At 47.8% G+C, this 13,848-nt stretch overlaps 1 protein-coding gene across 2 annotated transcripts in view; it reads left to right on the top strand.

Moving 5' to 3' along the window:
• The first annotated feature begins 173 nt into the window (after positions 1-173).
• SREBF2 (sterol regulatory element binding transcription factor 2) overlaps positions 174-13,848 on the top strand; it is a 61,981-nt gene continuing 48,306 nt past the window's right edge. The window contains exon 1 of one of the 2 annotated variants that reach the window (XM_055328040.1): positions 174-417. In XM_055328040.1, the coding sequence (XP_055184015.1) occupies positions 330-417 (88 nt within the window). In that variant the 5' untranslated portion in view covers positions 174-329. Of the gene's footprint in view, positions 418-9,929; positions 10,059-13,848 lie in introns of those variants that run through there. The other variant, XM_055328041.1, reaches the window with a different exon arrangement.

Below are 13,848 nucleotides of genomic sequence, written 5' to 3'. Positions count from 1 at the left end.
GGGCCTCGCTATGCAAATCTGAGCTGCTGATCGATGACGCGCCATCACCCCACGCGCCGCTTCGCTCGCGGATTGGCCGCGATGGGCCTGGTCCCATTGACAACAAACAAGGGGGTGCGCGGCCTGGGGGCGGGGCCGCGGAGGGCGCGGGTTGGGGCGGGGGAATCCCGCCCCGCCCCTCCCGCGCGGCGCAAACATGGCGGCGGCTGGCACCGGCCGGTGAGGCGGTACCGGGAGGGGACTGTCGGGTGTCATGGGCGGTGGCGGCTGCACCGCCCCCGCGTCTCCCTGAGCGGGACGGCAGGGGGGCCTCCGCGCCGAGCCGGGCGATGGACGAGAGCGGCGAGCTGGGCGATCTGGAGACCATGGAGACGCTCACAGAGCTGGGCGACGAGCTGACCCTGGGGGACATCGACGGTGAGTGCTGGTGGGTGGGTGGGTGGGTGGGTGGGTGGGAGTGCGGGGGCGCGCGGGGAGGAAGGGGTTACGGCGGCGCGCGGGTGCGCGTGCGCCCACCCCCCGCAAGCCCTGGCGCGCGGGAAGGCTCAGCACGCGCGGTCGGCCCGGCGGAACCCAGCCCTGTCGAGCGCTGCGAGTTTGGGCCCCCGCGCGGCCGCCGGGTTCTGCGGCGCCTCGTGTCCGGAAGCGGAGCTAGGGTCGTGGGACCGGGGGCGCGGAGCCGGGGGCGTCCCGAGCCCCGGGGGAGCAGCCTGAGGAGAGCCGCGGCCGCCGCCTCCCTCGCGCGCCTACACGCGCCGCCCGGGGTCGCGCTCTCCCGCCGCCCGCAGCTCCGCGGCGCACCTGTCACTCCCCGCCCGGCTGCGGGGGCGGCTTGGGGATCACCGAAACCGGGTCCCCAGGCTCCGCGCGCTGCTCTCTGGGCTTCCCGGGGCTGACCCGCCGCCGGGTCCCCTGGCGCTCAGGGAAACTTTGGGCAGGGAGCGGCTGCAGAAGCAAGTTGCTGATGAAGCGAGCGGTGGCGGCGGAGTGTGGACACTTCTCTCCGGGGTGGAGACCCGGGCGCTCCTGCTGCCGCGCTGCAAAGGGAATTGAGCAGCGAGAATTTTGAGTTGTGGCCCTTCGGGGACAGGCTGGGGAGCGGGTAGCCTTTGTTCCGGAGACCTTAACAGCGGAGTGGAAGAGCTGGTAGGAGCCCAGGGATTCTCTCTTGCAATGCTCTCATTTTGTGACCATGGGAACCCAGTGTTTGGAGAGGGTCAGCTACTTGCCCAAGGTCAACCAGCTGGTTAGAGAGCCCATCTCCTGGGCTAGTGTTGGGGTCACTGTATCAGGCTTTCATCTGACTCTTGGTAGTGAGGAGTCCAGTGAATAGGTTAATAATCATAATAGTAACTCAATAGTTGGGTTCTTCTGGTGTTGTAGTCCCCAAATTCTTTTCATTGTTTCACTTCTCACTAGGGCCCCATGGGAGACTGAGGCCAGATGTTTGCTTGTCTAAGGTCACTCACCTGAGATTGTCCAGAACCCATGCTTTTAAGCAGTGACTCAAGTGCATTGCGCTCTTAGTTTATAAAGTGCTGTCATGTCCAGGATTTCACTACAGTCTTGCAGGCAGAAACAGTGGCTACATCCCCATTGTACAGATGAAGACACTGAGGCAGCAGAAGATTCTCTTTTAGAGGGAGAGATAAGTGGCAGCAGCTAATTGAAAAGGATCTGTTTCTCATTTTGCTTCTGTGACGTTTAACCCCTTGGCTTCTCCTTGCCTTCTGTTTTTGGCCCTCCTGGCGGTGAGCTAAGACCCTTAATTGAAGCCCCAAATCTAACCACAGATTTTTCCACGAAGGGCTCCTAAATAGAGATGTATTAACAAATGGAGAAGAGAGGTTCTTGGAACTTAACAAGGACAGCTAACATATTTTGAGCATTTATGTGCCAGGCACGGTGTTAAGCACTCATACATGTGAATAGTCTCAATCCTTGACAACACTTTCGCCAGGTAGAATAACATCTGTTATACTACTCTCATCTCCTTTAATAAATCCTGAAACAGAGGCCTAATGTGGTTCATTAACTTAGCCAAGGTTACCTAGCCAGTAAGAAGTATGTCCAAGGCTGCCCAACAGCAAGCTCACACAAAGGAACTCATGTGCATTTTGCCTTCTCATTCCATAACTGATTCCTATTTATATTAATTTATAATGTGTTGAATTCCCTAGTGGTTAAATATTAACCTTTCCCCTATAGTCTTCTGAGTAAAATATACCTTATGGAAACTACCACCGTGGTTCCGTGGCTTCACAGGTCCCCATACCAGATTTGGGAAAAAATGACTCCCTGTCCAAACTGGTCAACAAGTATTCAATGCCAGCTGTGGTTTCTCAGCTGTAGGGAACATGAGAGACAGGAAAGAGAATTTTATGGCCTCATGGAGCTTAAGATGAACAATAATAAAACTAGTAATGCCAGGATAGAATAGCTTATACTTGCTCAGAGCAGTAAGTGAAAGTCATCACTGAAGGAGTTTGGTAAAGACTCATACCAGGAAGACCACACCAAGGAGGTGGCCTTTGACCGGGGTCTTGGAGCACAAGAAGGGTTGGGCAGGGTGAAGGCCAGTGGTCTGCAATTACAGATATCCCTGAATTCTACATCCATTCCTCCTCCAGAATGTCAGCTTCATGAGGGCCAGATCTTTCTGTTTCCTTCATGCTGTATTTCTTGCACTTAGAACTAAATACTTGCCGAATGCCTGAATAAGTCCAGCAACCTTGGGCTGGACTATCTAAGTTATACTAGATAGACACAGCCCCTGGGGTTGGGTTAGATCAGTTGCTTCTAGGAGCTAGTCAGGTAAGGAAGAAAAGACTATGAATATGAGTACGCATACTTTGTGTGTGATGGGGGTTGGGGGATGGTACTTGGAACCTCGAGCTTTCATGCCTGCCTCCAGGAACCAGGTGGGCAAGGATGCCTCACTGGGCAACATCATTCCTGCTGTAATCCATGAGTGTCCTTTGAGGATGTGAGTCCAAGGAGGCCGCATCCGTTCATTTGTCCAGCACATCTCTTAGGTGGCTTCTAAGGACCCATTCGATGGACAGAGTGCCGAGGAGAGATTTGAACAAGACATACACATTCTCTTCTCCCTCAGAGAACATAAATTCTTGAGGGAATAAACACAAGCTGAACAAATAACTGAAATGAACACTCTGGCAGGATACATGAAGAAAAGAAAATGGGCCCGTATTCTAGAGAATGGCTAGGGCAGACTAGACTAGGTAGGTAAGGGAAGCCTCTTGGAAAAGGGATCTGTCATCTGTGAAATATCCACATTTTAAAATGTTGGCTCAAAGTGGTTTTTGTTTGTTTTAAAGAAGCATACTGTAGGCCCAACAAAGAAACATGTTGGTTGGTCTCCAGGACCTTGTTCCACTGCAGGATGCTCTGTTGTTCCAGGCTACCAGCACCACCTCTCCCATGATGGGATATCTAGAGTACTTTCTTTTGTGGCAGATAGCTGTATTATGAGAAAGTGCCTCATGGATTGTGATAAACCAAGTCTTCTGGAAAGGCAGAGAGGTGAGATATTTTTTCCCACTGGGATCAGGAAAAGCACAGTGACAGAGGTGTCCTTCTTATGAGACCCAAAAGGGTGGGTAGCAAACTCAGCGTGACAAGCACATGGCAGAGGAGGATCAAGCTGCCTTAGAGATAAAGGATTGCTCGCAAGTTCTTGGACTCTTATGATGTGTGTAAGGAAACGGTAGAAGATAAGGTCTGAGAGGTGAGTTGGAGCTAAACTGAAGAGTCTTCATACCTGATGCACATGTTTTGTGGAATGTACAGAGGGAACTGCTGAGGATTTTTAAGTAGGGTGATGACACACTAACCACTTATTTTAAGAAAATTTGACTGTGGCGATGGGCAAGGAAGATTGGAATCAGGGAGACCAGGTCAGTGGGAGGGAACTGCAGCCATTTCCAGGTGTGAGATGATGATACTAAGGGTGATGGGGTTGGGATAGGAAGTGGCCATCATGCAAGATGGTGGACCTAAAACAGTAGGGCCTCAGCGAAGGCCTCACCCTGAAGGCAGAGTAGAGGTGGAATTCTAAGATTCCATCACAGCTTTGATCCTGGGGCATTGGGAAAGTTCAGGAGCCAGCAGGAAGAACTGGTCTAGGGAGATGATAAACATTTGTCTTCAGTGGGCAGAAATTGAGGTGCTGGGGGTGGGGTGGTCATCCACAAGGTAATCCGAGGCCAGTGCTCAGGAGGAGGTCAAAACTGGGGATGGAGATTGAGGAGTCATCACTGGAGTTGAGGCTAGAGGTGAGAGAGAAGATAGAACGGAGAGGTCAGATCAGGTGAGGAAAGTGTAATGAAAACTAAGGGAAGGAGAGCTTCTCAAGGAGTGGCTAGTGGATGATGACGGATAGTGCTGCAGAGACAGCAAGGAGGACAAAGCCATGAAAGGAGTTGCGGGATTTGGCAGTTTGGAGGCTGACATGGGACAGAGCAGTTGGATGAAGGGGTCAAGTCTACGTAAGCCATAAGGAAGTCAGGAATGAGTGGGTGACGGCAAGTTGAGGCAGCTGTTTTCTTTGGAAAAGATTGAAGAGACCGCTCAGTGAGCTCATTTACCTTCGTCTTTGTGGATTTGCCCTATTCTGAACATTTTACCTACATGGACTCGTACAAGATGTGGCTTCCTTCACTTAGCATAATGTCGAGGTTCATCTGTGTTGCAGCATAGTGTTCCCTTGTGTGGATACGTCATGCCTTATTTACCCATTCATCAGTCAGTGCCTAGGTTGTTTCCACTTTTTTGGCTGTTATAAATGAAGCAGCTAGGGACATTTGTATACAAGCTTTGTTTGGGCAGACGTTTTTATTTCTCTTGTGTATATCCTCTACATTTTTTTGTCGCTGTTTGTGTTTTTCCTCGGACTTACAATAGCATCAGTTATTCACTTCCTTACTTTCCATGTTCCTGCAATGAATTCAGCCCTAATTCTTGTGACAGAGATTCTCAATAGGGGGTTAGTTGCTTTTATCCCCCTATTGGGATAAAAAGGGAAGCTCTCCTTCCCTTAGTTTTCATTACACTTTCCTCACCTGATCTGATTTTATCCCCCTTGTCACTGTCTCTTCTGAAGCCCTCCGTCCTTTTGCCCCATGTCATATTTGTCTAGCTCTGCTGTCCCACACTTATCCTGGGATTGCTTTAGCCATCAGTAGGGAGCGGTGACCTTGAGGCCCCTGTTCCCTGGTTCTTGTTTTTTTTACTCCCTAGTTTTGTTGGAGCACATCCTCCAGTAGCTTCCTGAGAAAAGGTTACATTAGAGGGAAATTGGGGGGTGGGATGGGGCCTTGTCTATCTTAAAACATCTTTATTCTGATTTCATGCCAGTTTGCTAGTTTGGGCGGGTTTAGAATTTTAGGTTGGACGTAATTTTATATCAGATGTTGGAAGGCATTGCCTGATTGTCTTCTAGCTTTTGGTAGTTGAGAAATATGATACCATTTGATTCCTGATCTTTTGTGTGCCACCTGTTTTCTCCTCTGGAAGCTTACAGGCTCTTTATCCTTGGTATTCTGAATTCCATGGTAACACACTGATGTGAGTGATTGTCAGCCACTGTACCTACATGGTGGGCTCTGGGGGGCTCACTCTGTCAGGCACTTACATTCATGTAGTCTTCCTATGGCTAGTCCATGCTGAGCCCCAGCCTGCCAAGGAACTTCCAGTTCCTGAGCCTTTGGGTAGCACTGCCTTGTCCTCTGCTGTCTTCATTCTTGCAGTCAGCCCCGTCTTTGGCAGAGACCCTGACACTACCTAGTACTAGAGAGGTGCTCTGGAAAGGTGTGTCTGATAAAGGATAGCACCTCAAGCCCAGGGTGTTGTGTGGGCCCCCAGCCAGGTGTCCACATCCATGGGGAGTTTGGTGTGACCAGCATACCATTGGGAGGCCCAGGTCAGGAGAGGGATGGAAACCTACTACAGGCTTCTCTAGGGAGTGTGTTTGGGGAAATTGCTCAGTAAAGTGAAGCACAGATCTACTTTTTACCCTTGGGTGTATCATTTTCAAGACCTAAACTTTGTTTTGAATCTTGAACATAGATCACTGTAGCTAATGTTTGGGTGGGAAGAGCTGCTGTTGCTCACAGCTTGTTTATTTCCTACCTCATCTTAGCTCCTGATCTCCTCTAGTTCAGTTTCCTAGGACATAAAGTTTTCTGAGGTTGCTCAGATCACTGACTCCTCCCGGGGTCTGTCTGGCTATGCCCTTGACAAACACTGTTCTGCATTCACACCCAGGCCTTTGGCCTAATGTTTACTGAACAGTATTTTTTTTTTTTAAGATTTTATTTATTTGTTCATGAAAGACACAGAGAGGCAGAGACAGGCAGAGGGAGAAGCAAGCTCTTAGTGGGGAGCCTGATGTGGGACTCGACCCCAGAACCCCACAACCTGAGCCAGAGGCAGACGCTCAACCACTGAATGACCCAGGTACCCCCTGAACAGTCTTTTCTGTCGTTCTCCTACTCAGCTCATGTATTGGCATAAAATATATATATATATATATTTTTTTTTTCTCCATTTCATAATTTAAAAAGTTCTTTAACAACTTGATTCAGAAAGCGCTTTCTGACTATCAGATTGTCAGTATCCTCTGGATTTTGTGTGAGTTCTATTAATGTGTGCACAAATTGTTACATTTTTACGTAGGGGTTGCTAGGTGTTGAAATAGTTGAGGTGGAATAGCCATATAATCCAGTGTAATCCACCCAAATAGGCAGGCCCTTGCATATCCACATCCCGTGGAACGGTTGCGTCATTTGCAGCTTTTCATAACATAAGTACTATTGTCCAGAACGCATAGGAGCAAGTCACTTTGGAGTCAGTTCATTGGTGTGTGTTTCCCAAAGAGGAGTCCATCACGAGGTGGGTTACAGCTCCTTCACAAGACCAGCTGTGGCCCTTCCAGTTTGGAAACTCTCCAGGGCTTTACATTTGCTGGGATTGCTGTGCTGATTGGGACTTACTGCTTGGAAAATATTTTTATTTATTCAAAAAGGCAAGATGTTCATATGGTGAAATAAAAAAATGTGAGAGGGTACTGTGAAAAGTCATGCTCACAGCCCTTCCCCCTGGTGCTTAGCATCTACCAACTCTGCCTCCTCATAAGTAATTCATTTTTTAGTTTCTTTTTACCTTTTTCAAAACTTGCTTAGTGCAAATATAAACAGATAAGTATGGATTTTAATATTCGCTCCCCTTTTCTGCACAAATGGGTAGCATGTGACAGGCTTTGTTCTTCTGCATCTTACCTTTGTTTTTTTTCACTTAACCGTATATATTAGAGATCTTTCCAGTCTTCATTGCTGTATGGTTTTCTATTGCATGGATGCCTGTAACACATTCATCCAGGCCCTTTATGGTGGATATTTGAGGGTGTTTCTAGTTCTGCTATTACAAACAATGCTGGGGCAGCTGGATGGCTCAGTAAGTTAAGCATCTAACTCTTGATCTCAGCTCAGGTGCTGTTCCTTAGGGTTGTGGGTTCAAGCCCTGTGTTGGGCTGGTCCACACTGGATGTGGAGCCTACTTAAAAAAACTTAAAAAAAAAAAAAAAACAATGCTGTGGTAACTAGCTTTGTAAATTCAGAATTTCATACACACGCAGATCTAAGTATGGGATAAATGACAAAAAATGGGATTGCTGGGTCAAAGTGGGGGTGGTGATACCTACATCACAGATGCTGCAAGAATCAGATGATAAAAGACGTATAAAAGGAAGAGACAGGAACTAACATTCTGTTCTGGCCCCATGGGTTTGCAGTTTTAAGATATCCTAGGAAACTTCTGTCCACAGTGGATGTACCAATTCACATCACCATCAGCGTGTAGAAGAGGGCCTGTTTCCCCTCAGTTTCCTGGTAGAGTCCAGAACTCTGTCCCTTTAGTCTGCCTATCTTTGCCACCTGTGTGCCATTCTAGAGCTCACAGCGCTCCCTCAGCCCCCGACGACACACTACAAACCCCTCTGTCCTGGCCTCCAGAGCCTCACTTGACATTTCTGTATTTGAGGCTCCTGGATAGTCAATGGGTAGCAACCAGCTTTCTGAATGATCCCGTCCTGTGCCTCAGATGTTCTCTTTGCTTGCCCAGGACCCTGGTGCTTGTGACCTCTGCCACTTTTGGTTTCTTGGAGCGATCGTTCATCTGGTTTGCTCACTCTCTTTACTTTTCAAATTGATCCTTGGGGCGCAGGGTGGCTTGGTCTGTTGAGCCTCCCACTCTTGGTCTCGGGGTGGGTCTGTATCTCAGGCTTGTGGGTTTGGGCCCCAGGCCCAGCGTGGATTCTACTTAAAAAACAAAAGAAAACTCCTGAATGTACAGCAGTTCCTCATTTTCAGCTCTCTACTTTGGGGGACTTGAAAAATGATTTGTTTTACCTTGTTTCGTTGGGACTCTCTTCTCTGGCTGTGCTCTTTCATATAACTTCATGGTGGCAACCCTTGCTGCCCTGCAATTTCAGTGCATCCTCTCAGAAAAAATTTTGGGGGCTTTCCATCACTATAAATGGTGTCCTGGAAGTTGTTTCCTTTCACCCGAATTCTCTTACGATAACTTTTCACCGAAATTGGCAGACATTTTAGGAAGTATCAGTTGTTATGAATAGCCCCGTTCTCATCATGCCTTCCTTTGAACTTTAAAAGTCATTGGTGTTCTCTCAGAGAATGTGACTCGTCTTTTTCTTTGTTGTTATTGACTGCCTCTGCAGTTGCCCCTACTTTTCCATCCTTCAGCAGGTTTTGAAATCACTGTGTCTGCAGCACCAGCCGTGGGCCTCGCAGTGTCTAAGCAGCCCTGCAGCTGAGACCTTTACCCAGGGCATGTGTTGTGCTGGGCTCTGTGTGCAGCGCTGGCAGGGGAAGCAAGGACCCTGCCCTTCACACAGCACATATGGCCTTTTGTCTACGTTGTCTCCTAATATGTTTTTGCTTTTAATCCTTTCTCCCAATTCTGTGGTACGCTACAGATGAGAAACTGAGGCCCAGACCACACAACTAGTAAACGGTAGAATGGTGACCTCAATCCAGACCTGCCTCACTCCAACAACACCCGTGTCCTTTTCCTATACTTTGTGCTGTCTGATGTAAGTGAGCTTCTGAGTTGCAAACCCAAGATGGTGTGGTGGGCTAAGGCCAGGGGGACTGAGGAGCCTCTGCTCACTTCTCACTTGTGTTTATCTAGAAGGGTCTGCTCTGTGCTGCCCTTCAGGTGACTTCCCTGGGTCCTACAGCATTTCTCTGAGTCTTAGTTTCTGCTGTGAGGTGGAGGCTGGGGATAGCTACGTCACATGTGCCGCAAGAAGTAACCTAGCCAAAGCATATAAAAGGAAGAAGGCAGGAACTGACGTTCTCTTTTGACCATATCTGAGAATGAATGAGGAACTTCACATTGCAAGTTGACTCTTAGGACCAAAGGGCCTTTTTTAGGATACGGTTTTGAAATGTTTATTTCTCCCTTTTGAAAGGGCTTTTGTAGGTGTGGTGGGCAGGACACAAAGGAGTAGTCACAGAGTGCAGGGGAAAGCGTTCCATTCTTGGACTACAGGATTCAAGGGTTAAACTTGTTGACATGATGGAATTTTTTAAAGAGTAGCAGGATCTCAGAGGCTGGGCCTCCAGGTAGGACTCCCTGGGGAACCTCTGTTTAGAAACTAATCCTAAACCATTGACAGGCTTGGAAACTGGAAAAGCAGAGCCTTTTCTGCATTACTTAGGCCCTTTGGAATTGCTAATGAATATGTGTCTAAATGGCCCTTATAATCTGGCTTTATCATCTGGCCTGTGGAACTGGTCTGTTTGGTTCAGAGTCTGGTTTGGACCAATGATGAAATTCTGTCTGCCAAACCAGATGTAGAGCTGCCTTGTTAAACTGGTGTCTGCCCAGCTCAGGCCTTCACCATCCCACAGCAACAGGGGAAGATAATGCTTCTTGCTAAGTATGAAATTTATGGTGAAGCCTTGGACTTTACAAAAGTCCTTCTGATACATTCATCTTCCTGACAGTGCCGTGAGGTAGGTGCTTGATTTTTATTCCTGTTTTGCAGATGAGACACTGAGACGGAGAAATAGAATGAACTGCCCAAGGTTTCCCATGCTGACAGAGTCAGGAGTTGTATTTGGGCCTTCTAACGTGGGTTCCCATACTCTTTCCTGCCCTGTGGGAATGAGGTGGGAAGTGTCCTGACTCAGGAAGCCTGTCTAGGAGCCCCTGCTCTGGTCAGAAGTTATTTACAAATTTTTAAATATAATTTTTAAAATTTGTTCAAACCAGTTCAGCATGAATGAGTACCAACATATTCCCAGCATGGTGTTAGACTCTTTGGGAGTATTGGAGATGAGTGTGAAACAGTCCCAACTTTCAAGGAGCTGAGCTCCAAACAACCTGACCTAATACAAAGCGAAATGCAACAGAGGTCGTAACAGAAGGACAAACCTTCCCAAGTTTTTTGAGCACTAAGGAACAGAATTAGCAAAATTTTCACAGAGACTTTGGCATCTGAGCCGAGATGTGAAGGATGAGGGGATAGAACTTTAGGGTCAGGGTGTTCATTGAGAATAATTTGGCACACTCTGAGAACATGATTCAGGGTGGCCAGAATACAGTATAGGACTGAGGTTCTCGAACTGCCAAGTGTCTAAGAACCCACAGGTCTGGGATGACATCCAGGAGGGGCACTGAATGAGTGGAGAGGTGGGATCAGAGAAGGTTCTTATGGAGGTACTTTGTAAGCTGAGGCCTCAAGGCTAAAGGGGCAGGAGAGAGGAGTCATGCTCTAGGCTGAGGGACCAGCCCTTCCGAAAGGCACCTGCCTGACTGTGTAGGCCGTGGGCTGGCCACAGTCCTGATAACTGTTATCTTTCTCAAACACGATTTTGATCAGCTCCCTCTGCTGCTTCAGTGTGCTCTCAAGAGTCTGGGTGATAAGCAGCAAAAACTGCCTCTGGGTAGCCTAAACAGAAAAGGAATTTTATTGGAAGGACAGTGGTGCACAAACTGGCCAGAGAAGCTGCAGAGCCAAACTTGGAAAATGGGCCAGAACCAAGGGAGGCTCAGCTAAGGATAGCCCAGGGGCAACTGGGTTAGGACCCCACTGCTTTCCTGGGTCACTCCCAGTTGGGGGTATGCATGAATCCAGGCTGGGTGACAGAAAGCCTTACCTCCTACCAAGACCACCTGATGGGGGTTCTCCACTAGGAATATCAGGGTGCTGATAGGGTGCGTTGAATGATGGACAACCCACAAATGTCCACTAGCAAATGTCCACTACATTCCCTATGTCTCTCCTTACCTCCAAAATAAGAACCAAATGCCTAAGGGTGCCACTAAGGCCTTTCACAAGTTATTTAGAAGCAGCTCCTTCTATCTCTCCACTTCAGCTGCTTGCAGGGCATTTCCTGGTGCTGTGGTTTTGTTCAGCCTGTTTCCTTTGCCTACAATACTTCCTTCTGTCTAACTCCTAAACCTCTTCATCCACTGCCTTCCAGCATGGATCCTTGCTGTCTCTACTCTCTGACAGCCCTTTCTTTGTGAGGCACTTGTCTGTTCTCACCCTTGTCACGGTGCATGGGAGTTGGTTGGCTTTTTCTTCCCTGTGAGATGGGGAGGTGGGAAGGGAACCAGCCCGTTGGAGTCCTTGCTCTGAGCTGGAGCCATGGTAGGTGCTCAGCATCCTCCAGCTCTCAACACCATAACACACAGGATATGCAGGTGCTGGTTGGGTGTTTGTAGCACAACTTAATAACCTACTTTGCAAGTATTTGTTTTGTCCTTAGTCTTAGGGAGGTTTGGAGGTGGTAGTGAGTGGAAGGATGGGGTGGTGGGTTATAGAGGTCTTTCACCTTTTCCTGGCTGGTTTCAGGACCGAACATGGTTGAGAATCCCCTCAATGGAGACTCTGCCCCCAAAAGAGTCAGGAGGGTGGTTCAGCTCGCTATTGATTTCATGGACCCTCGGTTACCTACCACTGTAAAGTGTGATGCCCTTGTCTTCTAGAACAGGACCATACAGTATCGGTTCCTTGGAGTTGTACTCTTTGCATCTTGTTTACTTTTCACTCTTTCCAGGAGAGTGAAAGCAATATGATGCAGGGCAGAGCAGGTAAAGAGCCAGGAAATAAGGGAAGACCAGAGATGACAGTCCTTCCCTTTCTCAGTGGGGGATGTTGGCTCTCATTTGTGAGTGAGGCACTAAATGACCATCTGCCCGGGTGCCAGGTTCTGTTTGGTGACGTCCATTCAATAATAGAACCGAAGCATCTGTACGGTGTGGCAACTAAGAGCTTGACCTCAAATTCCAGCACCATCACCTGCTGACTGGGTGATGTTGGATAAGTTACTTAACCTCTCTGTGCCTCATTTTCCTTGTCTGCGAAATGGAGGTGATACTGGTGTCTACCTCAGAATGTTGTGGAGATTAAATGAGGAAATCTAGGCAAAGCACTTAACACAATTGCTGACACATAGTGAGAGCTTGGTAAATATTAACAGTTATATACTATATTATTGCTACCACTAATTGGCTCAAATTTTTTCATCTTAGTTGTCGTTCTTAGAGTCTCTTCTTAACCTCTTCCTAAGAGTAGGCATTTCAAAGTAATGAGTGGAATAAGAGGGACAGCCTTTCAAACGTGGGGTGCCAATAAACTGACGCCTCTCATTTGGCCTTAGGTAAGGATTAGAGGCCTGGGTTTGCTGGCTGGGACCTAGGGTGGGGCTCTTGCATGGGTGGTACGGCCTTTGGTTATTGACTGCAGCATTCATTCTGAGCCCAGGCCATGAGGCGGGGCATCCGGAAAGGAAGCTCCATGGTGTGATGGTTGGGGCAACTTCTGGTGCAGAGTGCTTGCAAAACGATCACAGGCTTTGGAAGAGGAGACTGCCACACTCTTACCCACCTGCTTACGACCATGTGCAGGTCACTGCCTCTTTGGACTTGGACTTGTTTCTTCTGTGTAACCACCGCCACCACCACCACCTTTCAAGAACTTTTGTGTCAGGCACTGTTCTCTGGGCTTTATACATACTAACTCTTTTTTAAAAGAGTACTTGAGGGATCCGTGGGTGGCGCAGCGGTTTAGCGCCTGCCTTTGGCCCAGGGCGCGATCCTGGAGACCCGGGATCGAATTCCACGTCGGGCTCCCGGTGCATGGAGCCTGCTTCTCCCTCTGCCTATGTCTCTGCCTCTCTGTGTGTGTGTGTGTGACTATCATAAATAAATAAAAATTAAAAAAAAAAGAGTACTTGAAACAGTTACGTCACAGGGTGATTTGAAGATTATATACCACCATATGTGTGAAAGTGCCAGCAAGGTGTTAAAAGCAAAAACAACTGGGTGACAGTGCTAATGAGGTTCTTTTCCAGTTAAGAAAAAAAAAAGTCACGCTTAAATTTTGCATATAAATGTATACTTACACACAAACATCAGATAAATAGCAGTAAAAATCAACAACAACAAAAGCTTTTTAAGCAACATAAGCTACAGGTATTTCACATTGTGCACTTTCTTTTTATCCTAACAGTTGGCACCTGGCCATGGCAGATCTTTTATACAGGGTTTTGCCATCAGAACACATGCCTCTTGAAGGCATTTAATTTTGTGTCTGGCACATAGCAAACTCTGTTAATGTTTGTTGACTGCATATCTTAAAGGATGTGTCTTTATTGATTTGCTTTGTATTTTAAAGGAGAGAGACTTGAAAAAGCATCTTGTCGAGGCAGAAAGTCTCATTTGGAGAATAATGTAATCATTTGAGTAGGAAGGTATGTTCACAAAACACAAATAGCCAGGCAAAAATATCTCTCC

Source organism: Nyctereutes procyonoides, unplaced genomic scaffold, assembly GCF_905146905.1.
Source record: "Nyctereutes procyonoides isolate TBG_1078 unplaced genomic scaffold, NYPRO_anot_genome, whole genome shotgun sequence".
NCBI classification, from domain to species: domain Eukaryota; kingdom Metazoa; phylum Chordata; class Mammalia; order Carnivora; family Canidae; genus Nyctereutes; species Nyctereutes procyonoides.
Note: the sequence above shows the minus strand (reverse complement) of the source record. Positions and strands in the feature narration are given on the sequence as shown.